At 39.0% G+C, this 24,485-nt stretch overlaps 3 protein-coding genes and 2 gene segments (V, D, J or C); 3 read left to right on the forward strand and 2 right to left on the reverse strand.

Moving 5' to 3' along the window:
- Positions 1 to 1,828: 1,828 nt before the first annotated feature.
- Positions 1,829 to 2,402, forward strand: LOC109952057 (immunoglobulin kappa variable 4-1-like). The segment is given in 2 exon segments: positions 1,829 to 1,913; positions 2,071 to 2,402. Coding segments are annotated over 2 exon segments (384 nt in total).
- Positions 2,403 to 3,188: 786 nt separating this feature from the next.
- Positions 3,189 to 22,475, reverse strand: LOC109952065 (uncharacterized). Its single transcript, XM_020586916.1, is given in 5 exon segments — positions 3,189 to 3,529; positions 3,532 to 3,751; positions 17,757 to 18,114; positions 21,402 to 21,738; positions 21,896 to 22,475. Coding segments are annotated over 5 exon segments (1,053 nt in total). The 5' UTR covers positions 21,948 to 22,475; the 3' UTR covers positions 3,189 to 3,443.
- tspan37 (tetraspanin 37) lies at positions 5,541 to 9,910 on the forward strand. The gene is made up of 7 exons (XM_020586905.1): positions 5,541 to 5,761; positions 7,000 to 7,191; positions 7,280 to 7,354; positions 7,465 to 7,563; positions 8,278 to 8,430; positions 8,537 to 8,620; positions 9,372 to 9,910. The coding sequence occupies exons 1-7, from the start codon at positions 5,711 to 5,713 to the stop codon at positions 9,447 to 9,449; spliced, it is 732 nt and encodes a 243-aa protein (XP_020442561.1). The 5' UTR covers positions 5,541 to 5,710; the 3' UTR covers positions 9,450 to 9,910.
- On the forward strand, positions 10,545 to 21,398 carry elavl1a (ELAV like RNA binding protein 1a). 6 transcript variants are annotated; one of them, XM_020586903.1, is made up of 8 exons: positions 10,546 to 10,673; positions 12,836 to 12,895; positions 13,485 to 13,552; positions 15,347 to 15,539; positions 16,070 to 16,173; positions 16,759 to 16,921; positions 17,065 to 17,290; positions 17,732 to 21,398. In XM_020586903.1, the coding sequence occupies exons 4-8, from the start codon at positions 15,371 to 15,373 to the stop codon at positions 18,054 to 18,056; spliced, it is 987 nt and encodes a 328-aa protein (XP_020442559.1). In that variant the 5' UTR covers positions 10,546 to 10,673; positions 12,836 to 12,895; positions 13,485 to 13,552; positions 15,347 to 15,370; the 3' UTR covers positions 18,057 to 21,398. The 6 variants fall into 6 exon arrangements, with proteins under 6 accessions (XP_020442557.1, XP_020442559.1, XP_020442560.1 ...); XM_020586904.1 differs by having other exon boundaries at positions 15,359 to 15,539; XM_020586901.1 differs by lacking the exon at positions 13,485 to 13,552 and having other exon boundaries at positions 10,545 to 10,673; positions 15,359 to 15,539; positions 16,759 to 16,912.
- Positions 22,476 to 22,661: 186 nt separating the features above from the next.
- Positions 22,662 to 23,419, reverse strand: LOC109952068 (Ig kappa chain V region 3374-like). The segment is given in 2 exon segments: positions 22,662 to 23,139; positions 23,335 to 23,419. Coding segments are annotated over 2 exon segments (355 nt in total).
- Between the last annotated feature and the right edge of the window lie 1,066 nt (positions 23,420 to 24,485).

A 24,485-nucleotide genomic window follows, 5' to 3' on the forward strand; every position in this document is an offset into this window, starting at 1 on the left:
TTCAAAAGATCTCTTGTAAGTGATTCCTTAATGTTCTGTAGGTGGGCATTAATTAAGGTAGGCTAATCTTGAGGATGAAAATTAAATCTTATCCTTTATCACCCTGCTTTTGTAGGACAGTCAGTTGCCAGAGACCTGAGTTGTTTCAGAGGGAGCACAGGGAGGTTCACAGGTGAGCAATGAATACATGTAGGATTAAAATGCCTCATCCTGTTTTTGTGAAGTTACAGTTTTTGAAAGAGATTTATTTAAGGAACAGAGGCAAATTGTGTGTGTTTGAGCGTGTTTCTGGTGGATGGATATAAAATTCCACAGTTTCCTTTTAAATGTTTTGATTAGGATGAAGGTGAGCACCATGACCCAAACCCACCTCAACAGTGTTGCTGTGTGCCATGCACATAAAGACAAGCTGGATAGGGTGAACAGAAAAATGATTGCTAATCAGGAAAACAGGAAGAGCACTTTTGGTTCTTTTAACTGAGCTGAGTGAAGTTTCCAATGTTAAATGTTCAGACCAGTTGGTTTTCATGCCATGTTGGCAATATCCAACGTTTTTGTGCAATTGTAACCAACTGTAAACAATACTTTAAGCATTAAACTTCATCAGTTTGTTTAAATGAAAATATTTAAAATTATATTACACAAGAGTTTCAATTTGTAGCTGACCTTTTTCTACAGAATAAATTAATACAGAGAATTTATTTCTTCAACTTAAGAATCAGGGGTGTGCTGAAAAAAAGAGGTGGGTAAACTGTAACAATATGAGTGAGTGGCATAAATGGGTCTTACAGTCTTGATCAGGTTTGGGCATAAAATGTACATAATGCAGTGTAATTCAGAAACACTAAGTTATAGCTGTGTTGTGCTGAAAATGATAGCAAGCAGAATATTGAATGTCCTGGTTGAATTTGGTACAAACTCTATTTAGAGGTAGGTAAACTCTATATGTCATAAATAAGAGAAATCTGTAAAACACATTTAGTTGCATTCAGCTTCAGTCTTGCTCAGATACCCCCCACCCCAGACAAAACCTCATCCCCCACACTTTTAAAAAGCTTGATACGCCCCTGATGGGAGGCTGGTGGGTGGACATCCTCACATGAAAATGTTTTGTACTTATGCAGGAAATTAGCAACAGAAAACAACTAAACAGTTTTAGACTTTTACTGTAGTGGGATTTATATGAATAGAGAACAAAGATCAATGTCAGGAAGATTTTGTCCACTAAGAAAAACCTTTGTTTATATTAATAGAGTAACATTTATAATTAATTGAATGTGCTAAATGAATGAACTAAAATTAAGTTGCAATAAAATGAATGGAAATTCTTTTAGGAATTAAGACAATTTCTTTAAATATTGTTTTCTTTTCTACACCTGACACCAAAACAGTAACAGTGTGATTTCAAAAAAGTCTGTTATTTTTCCCATTTTCTTTTGTCAGTTTAAACATGATTAAAATGAAAATGTTATTTTTAATCTGAAAAATTTAGGAAAATATATATGAAGCACTAACATACTGTATATTATTTATCGACACTACAGTAAATTAAAGGCAGACAAACATCACATTAGCCTCTGTGGACATAAACTTGTCTTTAAATCCACAGCTCCACTTCTAACATAAATCATTTTCCTCTATTCCATTAAAATCCCAGATGGTGTAAATCCAGACAGTGTTTCTCCTTCTCTTGTGTCCCACGTTGCCTTCACTGTGTTGAGAGCAGAGAAATCATTTCCATAGAGAGGAGGCTTTGCATCGTCAGCTGATCCTCCAGTGAACTGAGAAGGTTTATAGTCCTGTGAGTTCAACGCTGCAGGACTCAGATCTGTCAGTCGACACAGCAGGAACCACAACCACCATGACTCTCATCACCATCCTCGTCTGGACGCTGGTCTGCTGCTGTTTTACAGGTCAGGATCATTTCAGACATAGAACTAGAAAGTAACTGTACCAGCAATAGCAGTGAAAATCATAGAGCAATCAGTGGATAGAACAAACCTGAATAAGCTTCATCTTAATGTACAGTAAGTCAGTTAATGTTCAGTGTTCTCCCTCTTTGTTTTTCAGGATCCAGTGGTCAAGTCACTGTGACTCAGCCTCCTGTGGCAACAACTTCTCCTGGATCTACAGTCACTCTGACCTGTAAAACCAACCGAGCTGTCGGAACCTGTAGTGGTGCGCAGTGTATGTTCTGGTATCAACAGAAATATGGGCAGCCTCCAAAGCTCCTAATAAGACATGCGAGCACACGTGAATCAGGAACTCCAGACCGGTTTAGTGGCAGTGGAACAGGCAGTGACTTTTCTTTGACCATCAGTGGAGTTCAGGCTGAAGATGCAGCAGTTTACTACTGTCAGAGTGCACATGTGCATAGCAGTCCTTGGGTGTTCACACAGTGATTTTCAGCCGTACAAAAACCTCCCTCAGTCAGACTGCAGAGACACTGAGCTGTTACAGCAGGAACCAACTGCAGCTACTGAAGAGGAAGAGACTGACACAGACCACTGAACACAGAGCTGACAGTCACCAAGCACTAAAGACACATTCACATTAATAAATATATTGTTTTTGTTAAAAATATTGTCACAATCTGATTCACATATAGTACTCTACTTTCCTCATTGTTGTGATACAATTGTCTTTTACTTTAAAAATAAATTACATTGCATATCTACTGGATCACTTAAATCCATTCAGTCTTCTAATTTTCCACAAAAAGAAGAATCAGATGAAGTTATAAAAGTTGTAATTTTTTTTTTTTACATTTTTGCATTACAGATCTTCAAGCCAGTTTCTTTTAGAGGTTTCTAGGACCAGATATAAATGTTTGGGTGACTGTGCTTTTACTGTTGCAGCCCCTAATTTGTAGAATAGTCTACCTTATAATGTTAGGTCAGCTACTGACCTCAATACTTTTAAATCATTGCTTAAAACATATTTATTTGTCTTGGGTTTTAATACACAGTAGGGCTTGATGCATTCCTTTTAATTTTAATGTATTGAATGCATGTCATCTGTGTGTCTGTTATTGTGCTGTTTTATTTTTTGCACTGATCTTATTTATTTTATTTTAGTTATTTATTGTGATTTTATTCTGCCAGGTAAAGTTCTTTGGTCAACTGGATGTTGTTTTTAAAGTACTATATAAATATATTTGATTTGATTACATAATAGACCAAAAACACCTCATGTTTTGTATCAGTCCAAGCTTTATTAGCAAAAACACAAAACACAACAGTTATTAAGCACAACTAGCTGCTGAGCTCCACACATGACTCTCTACGTTGTTGTTGTCCAACATTTTATAGCAGTGTTGTTCTCTGTCACACAAAGCTTTAGTTTCCTCTACAAACATCCAAACTCATAGTGACCAGAGCAGCAGGTGTGTTCCTCCTGCTGCCCCTGACAGAGCTCCTGTCCTGGGCTTCAGCCAGCCCCCTCTAGCCCTGACACTGGCTCCTGTGGAGGGACTGGGTCTGGCTGTGGTCATGATGGAGGACCTTGCAGAAGTACAGCTCTCCTTCCATCCGCTCTTCTCCTCCTCTGAGCTGGTCAGGACGCCCTCTGTCACCTCGGTACCATCCACCTCCCAGCTGACCACAGCTCCCTGAGGAGAGTAGCCAGTCAGCAGGCAGGCCAGTGTGGCCGAGCCCCCGGAGAGCTGCTCAGAGGAGGGGGGAAGCAGAGAGACTGAGGGCCTGACCATGGAGCCAGCTGGAGGGGGGAGCAGAGACACACAAGGAGCAGATTAACCTCCACTGTAGGACAGACCGCTGAACATGAGACAGGTATGACACATGACAGAGGTCGACACTGTGGATTAGCTGAGTGCAGGATGCTGAGGTCAGACACAGGAGGGGAGCGAGGAAATGAGAAACTAATGAGGGTTTTGTTAATAAAACACAAATTAAAACTTGTTTTGTCATGTGAAATAATCTTGAAACTGCTACAAGAATCAAAATCATTTAAATCATCATTTTTTGTAACTTTTTACATTTGAGAAGCAACTTGTTCATTTTTCCTGATTAACAAAAGAATTTTACACCATTTGAAAAACTGCAAAACAGGATGTTTAAAAGATTATTGAATTACAAAATCAAAAATACTATTACCTATGTAAAATATCTATAACATGTAGTTTTTGTCATTATGTATATCTAAATGTCCTAAGTACAAACAGAGAATTAATATACTAACCCCACAGTGACACAACTTTTATTCAGATGCTGAAAATTGTAAAAGTCACTGTGACTCAGCCTCCTGTGGCAACAACATCTCCTGGATCTACAGTCACTCTGACCTGTAAAACCAGCCCAGAGGTTGATACATGGTCAGATGGAAATAGTAGCGTAGAGTGGTATCAACAGAAATCTGGACAAGCCCCTAAACTGCTGATTTATAGTGGTATAAACAAACCATCTGGTGGTGGAGTTCCAGCGCGTTTCAGTGGAAGAGGAGACGGAGTGAACGCTGCTTTGACCATCAGTGGAGTTCAGGCTGAAGATGCAGCAGTTTACTACTGTCAGAGTTACCATTACATTAACAGTGCTTGGGTGTTCACACAGTGATTTTCAGTGGTACAAAAACCTCCCTCAGTCAGACTGCAGAGACACTGAGCTGTTACAAAAGAGGAAGAGACTCTGACACTGTCCACTGAACAGCTAAGCTGTGCATTAAATTTCAAGGAACAGACATTCATAATATTTTGTGTCTCTATTGAACACAGTCATTTAATACTGACAGTGATGGTGGAAAAATTAAGTGACCCCTTGAATTGAATAACTGTAGCTCTGAATCCTCCACCGTGTCTGTGAACAGCTCTCTCATTGTCATTCTGTAGTGGATTTGCTTCGATGTTTAGGGTCATTGTCCAGCTGCATCCTTCTACTTCTCCTGAGCTTCAGCTGGTGGACAGCCACCCTGACATGATTCTGTCTGGGATGATGTTGCTGTGTTTGTATGCAGTGCACCAGTGTATGCTCCCCTCAAACAACTCAACCTTAGTTTGACCAGTCCACAAACATTGTCATAGAGTGTCAAGGTGCTTTTTGGCAAACTGCAGGTGCCAAAGGTTTTAAATACTTTAGTTTGCATTGGACGGCCTGCTCCAGACCTACATGAAACTGTTCAACTCTCTTTTTGTAATTATTTCGCTTAACTTCACATGAGGGCAGTGTTGGTCTGCTGTAGGATGGTTAAACCCTCACTGTAACTCACTGCTATGACACAAGCACACGCAGTAAACTGTTAACAGTACTAATGGGTCCATTTGAATAATAAGCATCACTGCCCATCATGCACAGGATGTCCAGGTCCTGTGCAGGATCTACTCTCCTTGCCTCAGGTTTTACACCCATAAAGTCACAGTTCTCTCACACCACAGTTCTCCACACATAGCTTAACTGTAATTCATAATACAATCACTGCAATAATTCTCGTTAAAGTCGAAGCCGTTGTGTTGCATTGCCACCGCAAACCACACAGATGTTTCCGCATTCTTTGACGAAGTTGATGTTTGACCATTGCGGAAGAAAAGTTGCACTGGTGTGTGCGCCCTGAAAACTCGCGCACCTACAGCTCGCTTCAACCAACAGGCTGTATTTCCTTTAGCCTACATAACAGCTTATTGAGCCGTCCTTACGTTAACGCACCCGGAGGTTGCGTCGATCGATTATTGCGCACTCGTTCCTCGCTGGCGCTACTGAAAATGAGAAAAGTTTGCAGAGTACTTCTCCTGCTGGCGTGTCAGCTTCTGTGGGTAGGCGAGACTTTTTCGCTACTGTACATAAAGTAACCATTTTAGCTTCACTGTAGCCCGTGATACTGGATTTTCAGTAACTTTAGGGTAATTTAATGATCATTTATGCAATTATGAATGAGGTTAACATTTGTGCAAATTATTGATTTATTCAGTTTAAATAAAATAATATCAAAACAGAAGTACAAGTATCGCAGACAAAATCACCCCAATTAAATGTGTATTACATAAAATATACTTGTTTATGATTGAGTGTCACAAATCATGTGACAAGACGTGTGTACCACGTGTTTTTTTTTTTTTTTTTAAGAGACGGTCTAGTATGAACACACACACACACACACCTAGTTTCTTTAATTTTATCTTACTGTGCTGCATAGCATATTATATTATTATTATTTTTATGATTCCCATAGCCTATTATGAGGTGTCTGTAGTGCAAAAGGTAGCACTGAATAAATGAAGTTTGTTTTAAAGAACTAACATTTTTAAAACCCCATTCACCTTTCTGCTGGAGGTTAGAAGAGAATGTCAATACTACACTCACATCTTTTTAAAGCTAGAATCAGCAGCTGTTTGTCTGAGCTTTGGATTAAGACTGGGAGCAGGAGAAATAGTTAACCTGGCTCAGTTCAGAGGTAATACAATAAGTCCACTAGCACCTCTAAGGCTCACTAATTAACATAAGTTGTTTGTTTAATCAAAATCAACACAAAACCAAAGTATAAAAACAAGCTGCTGTTTTAAAGGGGACTGTGTGTCAGGCTATTTCATTACTGTTTCCTACTAAAAACCTCCATAAAACCATAAGTTCTTGTTGTTACACTTAGGTTTTTAGACAGAGCTAGGCTAGGTGTTTCCAGTCTATATGCTAAGCTAAGCTAACAATCTCTTTGCCCCAGCCTCATGTCTAACACACAGATATGATTAGTTTATTTAATTAAATCAATATGACACAATGACAGGGAGGTCAAGTAGCACAGAAAGTTCAAAACTTCACTATGGTCCTTGATGTATAGACTGTCCTGATCCTGGAGTCAAGGTGTCTAGGCAGCATTATGGTGCCATTACTTTTGATGAAGTAGTGTCATATCTGAAGCCTTGTAGCAATAGTCTGTCTTGATAGATTCTTGGTCTCAGTGAGTACAGATGCAACATATTCACACTGCTGTGTTGAGTAATAGTGAATAAAAAAAAAAAAACAAAGGCTAGAATATGAACCTTTCTTTCTGTGCCAGGTGATGGGGTTCGTGGCGGGCCTGAGTGGAATCTTCCTGTTGATGAAGTACAGACAGAGCAGCTTATTTTTTTCTCACAGCTACATCATCCTGCCAGCTGCCCTCACTCTTGCCTGCGCTGTGTTCCTATTGGCCACTGGGTTTCTGGGCACTTGTATAAGCTTCAAGCAGTCCACCTTTCTCCTGGGGCTGGTAATTACCGTAATCGTGTGTACGAATGTATGTTTTTATGTGTGCATCAGTGTTGTGACTGTGCATAATAAACATGTCTCTTCTGCAGTTTGTTTTTCTGCTGGTTGTGGTCTTTTGTCTGGGAAGTACAGCATCAGCTTTGGCTTATTTCCACTCTAAAAAGGTATGAAAAATACACACACATTCATGTGCAATGGACAGTTATTAGCTGATGTGTTAGATTATTCTGCTGTATAAAATACATGTTTCTGTGTCTTCTGCCTTTCTGTTAAGCTGGAGTCAGAGATAGCTCCCCCGAGTCAAGTGTTTCAGAAATACACAGGCAGCAGCCAGGACCCCTACTCTCAAGCTGTGGATACTACACAAGAGGAGGTGTGTCTTCAGTCATCATTTGTGAACTGAGTCTTATAGGCATCCACAAACCCTTAGCATGTTTCTGCAAAATGTGAAAAACAATGCAGCATCTAAAAAAAATCTGCAACATTATGAACGTTATCCAAAAACAGCTGCAATGCAAGTACCAGAGACATGAAAACAAGCATAAACAACTGTAGCTGAGTGTTGAACCCCTGGAGTGTACTTCCACCTGTGACTAAAGAGACAAGTAATCGGAAAGAAACACAAAATGCCAACAAAATGGTGTGAAACAACCATAAGTAGATACAAAATGACTACAATGAGACACCAGACAACCACAAAGAGATGCAAAATGACTACAAAGACACACCAAATGAGAGTCTGTGTCTGGGGGCCCCATGTTTCACCATCTGTCCACAGTCACCAGGATATTTAGGCTTAAAAAAAGGTTTTTGGGAGGTTTGTTTTGACTGACAAATGTCTCAAGCTACTGCACATTCAGTTGTGATAGTTGGCCCTCACTTGCTACATCTCATCTCCACAAAACCCAAACCTGACTCCCAGATCATCCATGCATGAAGTTGTGGTGCCATCACAGAAAAAAATGAACCAAAATCCTGACCACAGTAACTCTCAGGTTGCCTGGAGATCTTTTTCCAGGATTCAAGATTTACCAGATTTTATACTGATTTATAGTGACTGGGTAGTTTGTGTTTTGATTCCTGTCAGTTTCGGTGTTGTGGTGTCCATGACTACAGGGACTGGCTGAAAACCCCCTGGTTTAACAGTACTGGAGGCCTCAGGTTTCCTCACAGTTGTTGTAACTCAACTTTCCCCTCCTGCAATGGCACAGTGGACCAGCCATGGGAGCTTAACGCACAGGTAGACGTGTGTGTCTAAAGTCAACACTCATACACATAAAACCACTCCAGCATGAATATCTGAATTGCAGTCTCTGTTTGTCTTTTCAAATGTCTCTCTCTTTCAGGGCTGCCAGGTGGAGCTGGAGACAACTTTACAGGTCGTGCTGAGTTTGATCCTTTGGGGTTTCACAGTGGTTTTCCCAGTTGAGGTGCAAAAAACTTAACATTTTCAGACTGTGTATCTTGTATAAACTTGATATAAAGTAAACACTGACTGAATAACACACAGATACATAGGAGCGTTTGCTAATATTAGATTGGTGGCTTCTTAAAGTAGCATTAATTGGCTATTTTGTTTTATTTTAGCCATCTTATACAGTTACAACTACTAAACAGTCACTTATGGAGACATCAGACAAACTTAGCATCATTATTAATTTGTAATGTTTTTGACCACCTAGGGAATCTAAGTCCAAAATCCATTCTGGTAACTCTGATTTGGTCTCCACCAACTCCTGAGGGATATTTCTGACCCCTTAGCTGCCAAAACCACTATGTTCAACAGCTATTTGCTCTTTTTGTGTGGCTTTTTTGTTAGCCAGTTAGTGTACTATGGCTGCAGCTTATGATTATTTTCGTTATTGATTATTCTGACAATTACTTTCTTGATTAACCTTTTGGTCTATAAAATGTCAAAAGAAAATACCCATCACAAATTTCTAGCATTTTGGGATGAACAATATTCTACCAGAGAGACACAAAATCCCTTAATAGGCTGTTTTACAGTCAGTTGTGCTTTCACAAATCAATATTTTGTAACCATTTAGATCAATTGTCTTGTTACAGTACCATGACATTTAATTATTCCAATGAAAAAATGTCTGAACTTAATTACTGAGTATTGTTTAGTTTGGCAGCTAACCAAAATCATCTTCTCTTTTCTTTTTTTTTATCATGCAGGTTGTTGTGCTTGTGACTGTGGCACAGCTGATGAAATATCAGTCTTTGGTGGAATATCAAATATTGGACTGGCAGTAAAGACACTGTGACAAATGGACCAGCATTGTACTTTATACAATATTACAACATAAGGCTCATTATTGTTTTAAATATTTTCTAGCGCTATTCAGTCTACTGTGTGTATTTTTAGTTCCATAATGTTGTTGATATGCCTGAGTGGCAATAAATGGGCAATAGTGGTGAATATGAGATGTAGCCACCAGGCTGGAAGAACAAGAATGTTTGTCTACACATGCCTGGAGCTCATTCATGCACTGTTTAACAAATCAATGTGATATCATGGTTTGTATTTAGATGTTTATCCTTGCAGTGTTGTTTCTGATATTTGATTGTTGGTATGTTGTTATTGTATACAGGGCAACTTTTGCACTGTATGTGTAACTTTTTCTTGTATTTGTTTGAAATTGCCACAGAGACAGAACACATTTTTCAGATGGGACAAGAAAATAAACTAAAACTAAATTTGATTGTCACCTTAAGCAACTATTGGTCATTCATGTATTAATGTGTAAGCAACATTTTAGTTGTAAATGGCCTACAACTAATTGTTTCCCTTATAAATTAATCTCACATCAGCACAATGCTTGTATTGTTTTAAAAAAGTAAGAAAAATGATTAAAAATAGAAGGAAATGTGGCAAACCCTCACATTTGAGAAGCTGGAGACATGAATTGTGCAGCATTTTTATGTGAGAATTTACTTTATCAGAATATTTGATATTTACACAAGCAGTACATTTAAATATATGCAATCCCCATCCATCGCCATATGAGCTCTCAGTCTTTTATGCACTCATATACATACAAGAACAAAAAACAAAAACGCAAACTAAAATGCCCAGATGAAAAATTTAAGGACAATAGCATCACTCCTCATCCAGATCCCACCTGTGAAAAATCCAGTGGTCTTCTGATGTTTATAAGTGATATAGATAGCCTATCGATAAATACCAAAGTGTCACCAGGCCCTGTAATCTGTTAGATGGCACAGAATGACAATACTGAGACTGAATTGCCAGCTGATGACTTAAAGTGATTTCTACCTATTGCAATTTTATGCTCCAAGATGCGTGTTTTCCCAGTGCTTTTCGTGCGTCTCCTCTGCAGAGGCGTGGCCGGACGCCAGGGGCGTGGCGTCTTCATCGCGTACTCCTTTCTCGTGTTCTACGTGAGGCCGATTTGGAGGGAAGTGAAAGTTGCTTGGAGAAGAAAGCAGAAACAGAAACTATCTTCCAACACGCTGGTAAGATTTAAAACATTGACATGTGTTTCCTGGCGCTCCTCGGCTGGATAACTGTAAATGTAGATGTTTGTAGGTGTGTTAAATGACTGCCATGCAACCCTTGCGGCCCTTGGTTAGCTGGCGGTGGCTAGCATTAGCTGCTATGGCCTGTTAGCAGGCCGCTGGGGTTTAGGCGCGGGGACAGAAATGCATTGATCCGACGCTTTCGAAAATAAGGCTACGGTGCTTTACCTTAGCTAGGCAGCAAGAAACTGTCACGTATCCTACCTCTATTAAGTTACGTAATGCGAATGACGGTGGTACTTTGTGTGCATGAATATTTCGAAAGGTGAATTTGTTCGCTGTTTTTGTCAAATCTAATTGAACATGTTCAGCGTCGTAATCAGAGATGGCAGTGAGCATGTAGCTGCTAACTTGCTAATGCTATCAATGCTAGTTAGGCCTTTGCACGTTTCTTCGGCTCGTGAACTGATGCAGTGTTGACCGGTTAAAAAAAAAAACAAAGATTCACAGATTAAACTGATTTTGCTGCAGCGGAACACCATGCTCAACTATTTTTGTATTATTTTTGATGTTAGCCGGCCCAGTGTTTGACGTTACGTTGTAAGCGATGTCGCCTTTTCGTAGCCCTGTAGAATACCCTAACTTCTAATACTAAAGAAACAAGTAGACTGTTTCAGCTGCCATTTTATTGCAGTTGAAGTACTAGTGTCAGGCTGCTGTGGAGAAAGCAGGTGACGTTGTGTGACATACATGATTTCCACATGAAGTTGCTCATTTAAATATTCAGACCTAACAGCACTGTCGCAGTAGGTCCAGTTTGGTGTTGCTATCGCCACTGGATTACAACTCAAAGCTTTGTAGCGCTGGAGCTCATTACTTACTACTAATTGCTTGTAAAATGTAGAAGCATCATAATATACCATTGTTCTCTTCATCTGCTAACCAGTGCTTAATTAGTGAATGTTTATGTTTCAGGAATGTACTGCTTTTGTTGTTGTCGTCTTTTAGACAATGTAGTGCATGGGAACTTGCATCATGTGTTTGCTTTTCCCCCTCCCTTTGAAATTCAATGTGTCTGTAGGTGTTTAAGTCTTTAAAATAACAATTACATTTTCTACAAAATTTAAAAAAAACATCAGAAGGTAAACTCTTAAATTCTGTTCACAAAATTTTCATACCTTGATGAACACTTGACCCACGACAGTATGACTGGACAATAATTCTCAGTGCAATACCTGCAAATATACATTGTACAGATTATACAGATCCGTACAGGTCTTTATTTTTAAGTACTCTATTTTTATTCCTATTTATCTCACTTCAATGGGCGTTCCTTCGTCTCTCTGCATTGTTTACTGCCTGCTTATACAGCTTATTTTGCATTGTTTGCACTGTTTGTTGCTTATTAATACTGCTTATTTTGTCATCTTACACAGCCTTATGCTGGTTTACTGTTTATTTGCCCCTTGTATGGGGATATGTACATACACATTGAGAGCCGATGTACCAGAGTCAAATTCCTCATGTGTCAGACACACCTGGCCAATAAAGCTGATTCTCATTCTGACCTTGAACATATGTTAATCATTTATCATTGGTTAATCTATCCATTTTATGAGGCCAGGTTGGGCAATAATTTTAACAGTTTTAAATTATTGTTATAGCCTATTAATAAGAAGTATAGAAGAAGTGTATTGGGTATAATTAGGTATGAATAGCTTTCTACATGGTATTGGAGAATTAGTTTTCATTTTAACTTGGTGAACTCTGAAAATAGTTGTATCTTTTTCCCCTTGACAATCAATGTTTTCTCTGTTCGTTTACCATGACCACACTATTTTGGAAGCAACATTTAATACAGTTGTAAAACAAATAAACTAGAAATTAAAAAGATGGATGTACCCTGTGTTTGCATCACTGGTGGTGTGAGAGGAAATGATTGGCCACCTTTTTTGTACATCCTGTTTTATTTCATTTATCCATAACATGAGACTGACTGCTTTATTTAGCTGCACTGGTTTAAGCTACAAGCACTTATTAGGTGGTTGTGGTTGGCGGTTATACTTAATCATTTTGTTAATTCACACAAAAGATTTGCTTGTCTGCTCTCTGCCACATTGATAGTTGTTGTGTCCCCCCCCCCCCTTATCCTCACCCAGCCTCAGGAGCAGTGAAGTGTCTTCATGGCAGTTCGTCGAGGACACATTAAGTACTTGAAAGTGAGTATCAGATCCTAGCTCCGATTCACATAAGACTGCCGTTTGTGATCTTATCGGCTGAATGTGATCCGGTGTTTATGTGGCTGATGCATTTAGATGCATTTTTCACACAACAGATAGAACTCCATTCTATGAAATGTCTCCCTGACATGTGCATGTGTGAGCCACACATCACTCATTTATGCTTCAGGTGTATTTTGTCTGGTGCATTGAGTGCAGTGTAATCTCCACACACTGCTGTTTAAATCACCCAAGTCCTCAGGTATTTTATGTTAAACTTTTTTTAAACTGTTGTTTGTTATGATTTGGTACATAAGACCTACATAAAAAATATTGTTGTCAGTTGGCCTTGTGAAGTCTGTCTGCTGTCCTTACCGCTCATCAGGAGCTGATGACTGACAGCTGATCTGAGACTGAACACCTCGCTTTCAGTTGGGCTGTGGTTATGTTTTTGAGTGAAGCACTGACCAGTGAACTGTTGAGAACTTAGTTTTGCGACTGTTAAAAACACTTAGATTATATCTGTCACTGAAAAGTAACTAGCCTATATTAATCAATATAATTATTAAGTGTTTGTTCACCTCTATAGAGGGAACACGGACACACACCCAAACCCCCAGCTGTCCCCATCCCCTGCTCGAGGGACCTTGCCACCAGGTAAAACCTCTTGATCTATAGGAAACATTGTAAAAGATACTGTATGTTATTTGGCTGGATTTAATGTTCTTTCACAATGAGATGGCGCTAAACTCAGCGTAACCAAAGGTCCATGAATGCCACCTCACATTAGCTAGGGCCATGCTTAATGTGTTAATCCTTTCAGACAGTGTATCGTACCCACCAGAATACACAATCACAACCCTTCTTTTGCATGAATGGCCCTCTCTCAGGTTGACGGCTGCACAGGTCCCATTTTAGGCCTGAGTCCACTTAAGCCACCAGCAAATGTGTCCACCAGGATGCACTCTGCTGAACACATGGGGGAAGCCACTTATAAGAAAAACAGTTTTAAAGTCGGACTCCATTTAACATGGTCACTTAAACTAATCTTTGACCCCTCAGACTGGTTGCCTCACCAGAATCTAATCCTCCATGTCACTGGGGTAATGTGGACATAAAGGTGTTACCACTTTGCAAATGCAAACCTTTTGTGTGTGGCCTTTTTTTTGTATGCTGTGGTTTCTGTTTCACTTTGGCTTAGTGTAAGACACTATACTAAGACCAAGCTGTTGAATCAGGAACCAAACCAAAATCCCCTTTTCACATTACTGTTTATTTCTACTGCATCTGAAGAACTTTGAAGATTTGGCACATTGGATGAACGACTTAAAAAATGGCAGCACAACCAATAAGGACATTTTCAACAGCTGGTTACCCTGCTGTTTTGATTCATTTACTGTGGAGAGAATGAATGAGAGGTGGCAAAGTAAACATCATGCTGAGCATTTATGTGTTTATCTCTGCTTCAGAAAGAAATGAAATTCTTTTTCACTTATGTTTTCTCTAATGGCAGCTCACTCTATCCGAGTCACTCGTGTTTGTAGCTCATTCACACGTGCATTCTCTCTGTTAAAATGGTTGTTAAATTAAGTGAATAAAAATAAAGAAATATCCACTTTTCCTACTAATATCACCACTACAGTGCTTTCCTTTTTTAATGAACAAAGTGGTGCATAAGCCGAAGCAGTAACAGTGTCTGGTTTTAACCAGTCAGCGACAGCTCTTGCAGAATGTTGCTTCACTCAACTGATTTAATCTCTGCTTCTCATGAATTTGCATATCTCTTGAAAGTAACCACAACTAGACTCATCTTTTCTAAAGACTAGAGGTTGGATAAAACATTGAATGATTTTGAAATTAAAATATTTGATAAAAATGGGCCAATTTTAGATTGCATTCTTTTGCCTGTTGTCATTGTACTTGCTGATGTCATGGGGTTGGCAGAGGCGCAGTCAGTGAAGCCTGAAGAGTATAAATTATAGAACATTTATGCACAGCTGAAGAGCAGGCAACAGTTTCATTTGGTTTGTATTGATTTCCTTTAGAAGGTGTGCTTATTTTTTTGCCCGTGTAGGTGTGAAGTGGGCAGCAGAAGCGTTTGCAATGTTTACAGTTGGTGCATTCTGTTGGTTACTGTTGCAGTTGATTTAAGATTATTATGATTCTTTTTTCAGAAGTATGCCCATTATAAATTCCTAGTTTTGTGCTATTTTATTCACTAGCAGTCTGAAATCTAAAGATACTTTAAGTTGTCATATGAAAAAGAAAAACAATAAATTGTATTATTTGAGAGGATGGAGCAAACAAGTTTGGCATTTTTACTTGAAAAATGACTAATGATTAGTTGGCAATGTAAATAGTTGCCAGTCAATTCAAATCAAACAATCAGATCATAGTTGTCATTTCTAGCTCTTTGTACTTACCTTGCTTTGTGTTTTTTCGGCCCACCTGACTGACCTACAGGAGGTGTATGACATGTCAAACGGTTATGAAGACCACATGGGAGGCGATGAGGGGAAGGACGCCAAGACCAACCTGATAGTGAACTACCTTCCTCAAAACATGACGCAGGAGGAGCTGCGGAGCCTCTTCAGCAGCATCGGAGAGGTGGAGTCTGCCAAGCTGATCCGAGACAAAGTCGCAGGTATGCTGTGCTCTGAAGCGATGAGAGCTGTGACAGACCAGATCAACGCTTAAACGCAAGATTTAGTTTTAAATGGCAAGGGGTTCCTTTGCAGATTTGGCAAAACAAACAAGTTGTGGCAACAGCCTGTGAATTTATTAGTGGTGGCTCAGCTTTTAAGATTTGGACAAACGGTTGGACTCGCCCATTTTCAGCTGGCCTTATCTTTATTGGCAGGATATGTACTACAGGCATGTTTTCTGGTTTTTACTGTGATTTATTTATTTTTTTATTAATTTGAAAGATATCCCAGATAGATTTCCTGTTTGAGTTGCATAGTTTACCTAGTGCTTGACCAGCATAGACTTGTTTTATTTATTCCCACCAGTCCAACCCTGTTTAACTGTAGACACTTTCTTGGTTTGCTTAGACTACCATGCAATGTTAAGATTTGTTTTTGTTTTTAAATATTTATTTGTTTGCAGCATTTTTTTGAACTATACAACGTTTTTTTGTTTTATTTTATTGTTTTCCTTTTTTTTTTTCTCTAGGCCACAGTTTAGGGTACGGATTTGTTAACTATCTTAACCCTAGTGATGCAGAAAGAGCTATCAGTACACTGAATGGACTAAGGCTACAGTCCAAAACTATCAAGGTAACGTGCAACAAGGTGTTCTACAATTCTCAAACCAAAGATGTCATGTCATATAACTCTCCTGTGGCTCCTGTGCTGTCCGCTAACTAGCTAGTACATGTCAGCCCGAAGAAGTGATGCTGCTTTTACAACTCACTTACTGCCCTATCTGACATGTCTGTTGATTTTGACTTTAATTTTACTTATTTTATTTGACACATTCTGCCAGGTTCACTGTATTTAATTCCTAAAAAGTATGTTTTTCTATCATTTTGATTTCATTTTTCATTGCTGTAATGTTCTTTTATGCTTCTGACACCACTCATTTTTGAAAGACTTAATGCCTTAAACCATATAGGAGACGTTTGCTAATGCATTTTATATAGACCAAAAGTGTTTTGATAAATGGAAAAACCGTTCATTTAAGTTGTAACTTGTATATGTAACTTGGAAATGCCTAATTTATTTAGTAATCCAAAAATAGTTCAAATGTCCAGTTTGATTAGTTATGTGCTCATTTATCATGTTTTTTTATTTATGTTGCTTTGTTTTGTACATGTGTATGGGAAGAGTTTTAATCAAAACGTTGTTGCTTCCTGTTGGCAGGTTTCATATGCACGGCCCAGCTCTGATACAATAAAGGATGCCAACCTTTATATCAGCGGCCTGCCCAGGTCCATGACCCAGAAGGATGTGGAGGATATGTTTTCACATTATGGGCACATCATTAACTCCCGTGTACTTGTTGATCAGGGTACAGGTAAGACAGGTGAATGACTTCCTTGCTTTTTAAAAATTCACTTCAGTAACACACAACACCTTTGACAAAAAAGCATCCACTAGAGAGTAGATGGATTCATCCTGAAGTGTAGTTATGCAGCTTGTAGTCACCAGCTGCTCTTTGGTACCTAGGTGTGTCCCGCGGGGTGGCTTTCATCCGGTTTGACAAACGGGCAGAGGCAGAGGAGGCTGTCAAAAACCTGAATGGCCAAAAACCACCGGGCGCCTCTGAACCAATCACAGTGAAATTTGCTGCCAACCCAAACCAGGTGAAGAACTCACAAATCCTCTCTCAGCTCTACCACAACCAATCCCGACGCTTCGGAGGGCCCTTACACCACCAGGCACAGCGGTTTAGGTGAGAGACGTTGTGTGATGCATATCACAGAAGTAAATAAACTAGAGCTGCAATTATTAATTGGGCAACAGCTAACCTGATCAGTTATCATTTGTTACTGTAAGTGAAAGCATCACAAAGGTTGTGCCTCTAGCATCTCAAATTTCTGTTTGCTGGTTTTCTTAGTCTTCTGGTAGTACACTGATCATCTTTGAATTTGAATATGTCACCTTTTGGCTTTTGGATATTGTGATGGGCATTGGTTCCAAATTTTGATGTTTTATCGGCTGAAAAATTAATTAACTGATCAGTTTCTTTTTTAAACTGGACAAACATTGTTAGATGCTGCCCCAAAATGAAAAGGTCACTGTTATAAAATAAAGAAATTGTGTATTTTATTGTATGACAGTGTTTTAGTGTTGTCAGTAAATCCAGAAGTCCTCTAAACATGATCATTTTCAGGTTCTCCCCAATGGGGGTTGATCACATGGGTGGCATGGGAGGCGTGAGCGTTCCCGGGAACTCCACGTCCGGCTGGTGCATCTTCATCTACAACCTGGGCCAGGATGCCGATGAGAGCATCCTGTGGCAGATGTTCGGCCCCTTCGGTGCTGTCACTAACGTCAAGGTGATCCGAGATTTCAACACCAACAAGTGCAAGGGCTTCGGCTTCGTTACCATGACGAACTACGAGGAGGCGGCCATGGCCATCGCCAGCCTGAACGGCTACCGGCTTGGAGACAAGATACTCCAAGTGTCCTTTAAGACCAGCAAGGGCCACAAGTAGAGAGAGCTGGACAATCATGTGTAGGGGAGAGAGGGGGAGGTGAGCACAGCCAGGTTTTCTTTCAGAGCAGAAGCACGAGTTTTGCAAAGTCTGGAACATCATTTTGGGTTTTAATGTGTTCAGAGTTAAGACACAATCACTCTTGTGCACCTTTTTACTTGTCAAAAGAGGTTCTAGGCTGACTTTTTTTTTTTTTTGTTTTCCTTTTTGTTTTGTCGTTATACTCATGCTTGGGGATGGATGACACTTGGTTTTCATTTTTAGTGAGGACAGAAACTCTTAAGATCACTGACAATGATCTAAAACGCTAAAATACTGTGTTTTATATAAATACACACATATAAAACTGGGGGACTAGATAAAGGATGTAGACAGGGTATAAGGAAAGTCCTGCAAATTGTTCTCAGTGTCAACATTGTACTTGATAATTTATAGTCAAAAGAAAGATAACAGGTTGCCAGTGGTAGTTTCATTTTGGAAAAGATGTGATGACTAGAAATAGATGACTTAAATTATCATCCAGTGGGCACACAAACCTACAGTACCACTGTGTTTCTATTCTTCAATCAGGAGCAAAGCACTTTTTACCAATCTGTTTTAGGTTACTCTAAATATCAGTCTTTTGATGTTATTCTATGACTTTCGCTCACCCTCTGACCAGGCTAACAGTTTTAAACATGATGAGCTCCGGAGAGAATATTCCTGTGTAAAGAGTCACTTTTTAAGTTGTATTTCAGGAGACTCTGAGAATGAACCCCCTTCAGTGAGGAGAGAAATAAGATGGACCAAAAGCAGGGAGCGATTTGATTCTATAACCCCAGAAGAGATTTTCTGAGCAGTTTGTGGATATGTTTTGACGAGGTACTGAAGTTATATCTGATGCTTACTAAGAGCAATATCATTCAGGCTCAGTTTGCAGTTCTGTTATTTTTTTCATTTTGAGTTAATTTGTTGTTTTGTTCTGTTTGGAGCATTTTTTTTTCTTTCTACAGGCATAGATGCTTATCTGTTATGTAAGTTGCAAACTTGTTTTAACAAGTCCTAAGTTTGTAGGAAACCAATTGCCTTTCAGTGTAGATTTGTTTTTTTTCTTCCTTTTGTTTTGGTTGTTTCACTTTGAACTTAAACCATTAAATTTTTGTTTGTTTTGCTGAAATTTTGTTTGGTTTCTTTTTTTTAATTTCCCTTTCTTGGGTTTGATTTGAAGTTTTGGTCTTTTTTTAGTAGCAAATTTGCAGCGCAGTTACGAAATCCCTGGTCACGCAACCAGCGATTCCGATGGACTATGAGACAGGCTTATATTTTTGGAAGATTAGCAGCATATGGACCAACATTAGTTGAGATCAGATTATATGAACTTTACACGGACGCCAGAAGGAAAGTGTTTGTCCAGATGTTTCATGAAGCATTTCTGAGATGGCTCGATAAGCTGAAACTCTGAAGCCACTTGTGTTTTCAGCAGTGGTGAGTTGAATGTCAGGATTATGTATTTACATCTGGCTTAGTAAACTTGGTATTTCAAACCCTGCTATTTAGGGATCATGATTGATAGCTGGGTTAGTTTTTACTTGCTGGCTTTTGTGCAGTTAACTAAAAGGAAGCAAGGTTTATTGTGCAACAGCTGTGTTTGATATTTCAACACATGGTTTACTAGAAGATTTTAGGCTTTTAGCCCCAAACTCATCGCTCTGACCTTTGTCTAATAGGGGGTTATTTTAACTAGTGTGGGCATAGCTTTGTGTTATTTGCTCAGTGAAACATGTCTCCTTTAGAAAAGATCACTGGCATGTCACAGGTGACACTTGGTATTGGAGCTACCACCGATTCTGGGGAGCATTACCTGGTCACACTTTAAGATTCACTTTTAAAAAACACGTTTTTTCAGCAGTAATTTACCTTGCTTCATTAAATGTCCATTTCATCTGCATGGCCCCCCATTTAAATTCCCACAGGTTTCACATTTCAAAAGTGCTTTTTGATTTAGCATTTCCATGGTATTTTTGTGTCACAATCCTTTGTGCAATATTTCATGACTTGCTCAGTGCAGGTGATAGAAATTGGTAGTAGTCTTGGACTCTTTGATTTGTTTTTTACTAGTGTTATGTTACTGCTGAGAAAACTCAGCAGTCTAGTTGGATTTTCATGAACGATGCAAGTGGATTTGGTTTACTTGCAGTCAGAATTAACTGCATTCCGCCTTAATTTATAAGTGGAAATGGTGTATTTTACATCACAGAAGGTGAGGTGCAGATATTTATTTGACACTGTATGTGGTCATACCTGTTTACTTATTGGAGTGTTTTAATGGATTGTTGTTTTTTTGTATTGGCTTTGAATTAAGTTGTAGTCCATTAAATGTCTTCTAACACTGGAGCATTTCAATTAAAACATGGTGGGTTTTTGAATTTATAATAATGTATTTTCAGAAGCTTGTTGATTTGCTACAAGTACTTTTTGCTTTTGTTAAAAAAAAATGGATGGACACGTGCATACACAGTGCCCATTCATTCATGTGACTGGTTTGTGAGCACTGTTGTGGGATGACTGGTGGTGCAGCCCAGCTTCTTAATTTCATCCATGTTTCCTTCACTTGCGTCTTTTCCTTGCCTCTTAGAAAAGAGGCAAGGAAAAAATGAAGATGATTGAACGCATATGTATACAAATGATTTAATGTAACTTCTTTGTAGTAGGTCGACATAACCTTTTATAAATATCTATCCATGTCTAACATGGATCAAGGTTCATGTCAAAATTAATTTGCGGCTATCACTTCCTGTTTATTGTCAACTCTTTCAGGTCCTCGGCATTAGTGTCAGAACTGAGATCATGCATTCCATAGTCCTGGATGAGATACAGTAGAAGACAACGGGTTTAATATAACAGTTTCAAAACAATACTGTTTTTCACCTGATTATGGATCAGTGAGGACTTTTTTCTAGGTGCACAAGGTTATAGCAACACCAGCTTTTTTTGACATTACCTAATCAAATAACACTTAAAAGACAAGTTATTGAAAGTAAATCAGAAAACCAAATGCGTACTTATGGAGACATTCAACTACCAATCACAAATGCTAATCTGCTTTTCTGGTAGAGGGAAAGTCAGGAGAAGTCAGTAGGATTAATACGCCGGGGATCATGAATGTCTGTTGTCCAAAGTGCATAAAATAGGTCTAACAGGCACAGTATAATGTGAATGTGTCTTTAGTGCTTGGTGACTGTCAGCTCTGTGTTCAGTGGTCTGTGTCAGTCTCTTCCTCTTCAGCAGCTGCAGTTGGTTCCTGCTGTAACAGCTCAGTGTCTCTGCAGTCTGACTGAGGGAGGTTTTTGTACGACTGAAAATCACTGTGTGAACACATCAGCACTGTTAATTTCATGTTCACTCTGACAGTAGTAAACTGCTGCATCTTCAGCCTGAACTCCACTGATGGTCAAAGCAGCGTTTACTCCGTCTCCTCTTCCACAGAAACGAGCTGGAACTCCACCACCAGATGGTTTGTGTATACCATTATAAATCAACAGTTTAGGGACTTGTCCAGATTTCTGTTGATACCAGTGTACATTACTAGCTCCACTTGACCATGTATGAACCTTTGGGTTGGTTTTACAGGTCAGAGTGACTGTAGATCCAGGAGAAGTTGTTGCCACAGGAGGCTGAGTCACAGTGACTTGACCACTGGATCCTGAAAAACAAAGAGGGAGAACACTGAACATTAACTGACTTACTGTACATTAAGATGAAGCTTATTCAGGTTTGTTCTATCCACTGATTGCTCTATGATTTTCACTGCTATTGCTGGTACAGTTACTTTCTAGTTCTATGTCTGAAATGATCCTGACCTGTAAAACAGCAGCAGACCAGCGTCCAGACGAGGATGGTGATGAGAGTCATGGTGGTTGTGGTTCCTGCTGTGTCGACTGACAGATCTGAGTCCTGCAGCGTTGAACTCACAGGACTATAAACCTTCTCAGTTCACTGGAGGATCAGCTGACGATGCAAAGCCTCCTCTCTATGGAAATGATTTCTCTGCTCTCAACACAGTGAAGGCAACGTGGGACACAAGAGAAGGAGAAACACTGTCTGGATTTACACCATCTGGGATTTTAATGGAATAGAGGAAAATATTTATGTTAGAAGTGGAGCTGAGGATTTAAACATAGGTTTGTTTCAATTGAGGTTTATATGATGTTTGTCTGTGGTTAGGTTACTTCCTGTCGGGAAATTATCTTGATGAAGATACAGATCTCTTTCTGTTCAGATATTTTCCTAAGTTTCACAGCTTCACTCATTGTTTTAGTGTGCATGCTGCTTTTAATGTTCATGTTTTCCAATCTAACTTAATTTTAATAGTTCAAAAAGCAGCTATTAATTATCAATTCCTTAAAGTGTTACAAATATTAAACCATTATTCATAAAATGTTTGCCTTTGTACCTCTTCTTTTTAAATAACATTGTCATTATGAATTTATTCATTCGCTATGAACCTTTTTCTAGGTCATATTGTTTTGTTCTGATATTGAAAGAGACAACATTAAACATCTGTTGTCATCAGTGTCTCTAATCCAGTAGTACTTTAAATTTTTAGCAGTGGTGTTTTCACTACTGAGAATATAACTGTGTATGGAAAGGTTTCAGCTTTATTTCGACTTATTGTGGTTCTGCTTGATGACTGCTGTGTTCATTGGACCAGTTACTCTCATCACAGTCTCTCCACCAACACTCTGCACCTGCAGCACTTCAGTCAAACTGAAGGAGGTTTTTGTACGGCTCTAAATCACTGTGTGAACGTATAATCACCATGGTAGCCCAGACAGTAGTAATCTCCAACATCTTCAGCCTGAACTCCTCTGATGGTTAGTGTAGCTAGAACCAGACCTGCTGCCACTGAATCGAGACGGAACTCCAGAGTTCAGAGTTGATACTCGGTATATAAGAAGTTTGGGAGCCTGTCCAGGTTTCTGAAGGTACCAACTGAGATCATCATCAATATCTGAACTCCCTGTGGCGCTGATGGTCACAGTCCCTCCAAGACTCACAGACTTGGATTTGTCAGTCTGAGTCAGAAAGTTGTTGGCAGAAGACTCTGAAATGAGAAATGAAATGTAGACTGTGAGAAGAATTTTATATCTGACATCGATGGGTCGACGATTTAAGGTTTAACTGTGAGATAACAACAAAATAGACAGTAAACTGGAGAAAAGCATGAAAAGAACAGACAGAAACTGCACCACACATAAATCTAGTCTGACATTAGAGATAAATATTGAAAACGTCTCACCCTGACTCAGAAAACCCAACAAGAGAATCAGAGTTATCAGCAACATCCTGATGCAGTTTTCAGTGTGAGGGCATGAAAACAGTTCAGACTCCCTGTAACAGCAGAACTTAAAGTGCCAGAAGAAGTGATGCAATAAATCCATGCAAAATACATCTGGACACACCTGTCTTTATGAAACTGAGAGGCAGAGATGTGGTAGAGCCTGTAAACTGATAACGTACATGTAGAAACCTTAACCATTTTATTCCTCGTGTCTCCTGTTTTTGTCTCTTCAAAGCACATTGTGCTGATAAATAGATGCTGACTGCCCTCTACTGGCAGGTCTTTTTGTTTTTAGAACTTCAGACTTGGAAAAACTGTGCAGGAAAACTTTGCTTTTCTTCATCTTAACCATTGATTTTCAGTAGATCCTTTTAGATTTGTTTGGTGACCCTTAAGAGGGGCCACATCCACTGGTGCATACACACTGATGAATCAATCCTAATAATTTCATAAATGTAATAAAGTCATATCGAATCTGTAGCTATAGGGGACATTTTACTGCAGTACTTTTGCTCCTGATATTTTAAGTAGGCTACATTTTGTCTGTACATTTAAACAAGTCTAGTTTGAAATACAGGTTTCTACTTGTAGCAGAGTATTTTTAGAGTCTTGTATTGGTACTTTTACTTAACTGAGGAATCTGAATACTTCTTCATTCATCCATTATTTATAACACTTATTATTTCTTCAACCACTGTAAAAAAAAAAATTAAGAGCTTCTTCCACCACTGCCCTAAGTAGAGGTGGAAAGTAACTAAGTACATTAGTGCATTTACTCAAGTACTGTACTTAAGTGCAGATTTGTGGTATCTGTAGTTTATGTGAGTATTTTCACTTTCTGCTGCTTCATACTTTTACTTCACTATATTTTAGAGTCAAATATTGTACTTTTTACTCCACCACATTTATTTGATAACTTTAGTTACTTCTCAGTATCAGATTAGCTTTTTTAAATACATAATACTGTATTGATCCTTGGTGGGAAATTCACACTCTACCTAGCAGATTATACATTGTGAAATGTGCCATTGTGCACAGTGAGTACTTTTAGTACTTTAAGTATATTTTGTGCTAATACTTTTACACTTTTTCTTAAAAAACTTTTTGAA

The sequence above is a fragment of the Monopterus albus genome, unplaced genomic scaffold (genome assembly GCF_001952655.1).
Source record: "Monopterus albus unplaced genomic scaffold, M_albus_1.0 scaffold429.1, whole genome shotgun sequence".
In the NCBI taxonomy this organism is placed as follows: Eukaryota; Metazoa; Chordata; class Actinopteri; order Synbranchiformes; family Synbranchidae; genus Monopterus; species Monopterus albus.

What these genes read in the sequence shown, in the direction of transcription:
- tspan37 (XM_020586905.1), top strand. Translation starts at nt 5,711, where the DNA reads ATGAGAAAAGTTTGCAGAGTACTTCTCCTGCTGGCGTGTCAGCTTCTG. An exon ending in TGGATACTACACAAGAGGAG is followed by an intron (nt 7,564 to 8,277) that starts GTGTGTCTTCAG and finishes GATTCCTGTCAG; the next exon opens with TTTCGGTGTTGTGGTGTCCA. An exon ending in CATGGGAGCTTAACGCACAG is followed by an intron (nt 8,431 to 8,536) that starts GTAGACGTGTGT and finishes TCTCTCTTTCAG; the next exon opens with GGCTGCCAGGTGGAGCTGGA.
- elavl1a (XM_020586898.1), top strand. Translation starts at nt 12,860, where the DNA reads ATGGCAGTTCGTCGAGGACACATTAAGTACTTGAAA. An exon ending in GACACATTAAGTACTTGAAA is followed by an intron (nt 12,896 to 15,346) that starts GTGAGTATCAGA and finishes TCGGCCCACCTG; the next exon opens with ACTGACCTACAGGAGGTGTA. An exon ending in TACAGTCCAAAACTATCAAG is followed by an intron (nt 16,174 to 16,758) that starts GTAACGTGCAAC and finishes TCCTGTTGGCAG; the next exon opens with GTTTCATATGCACGGCCCAG.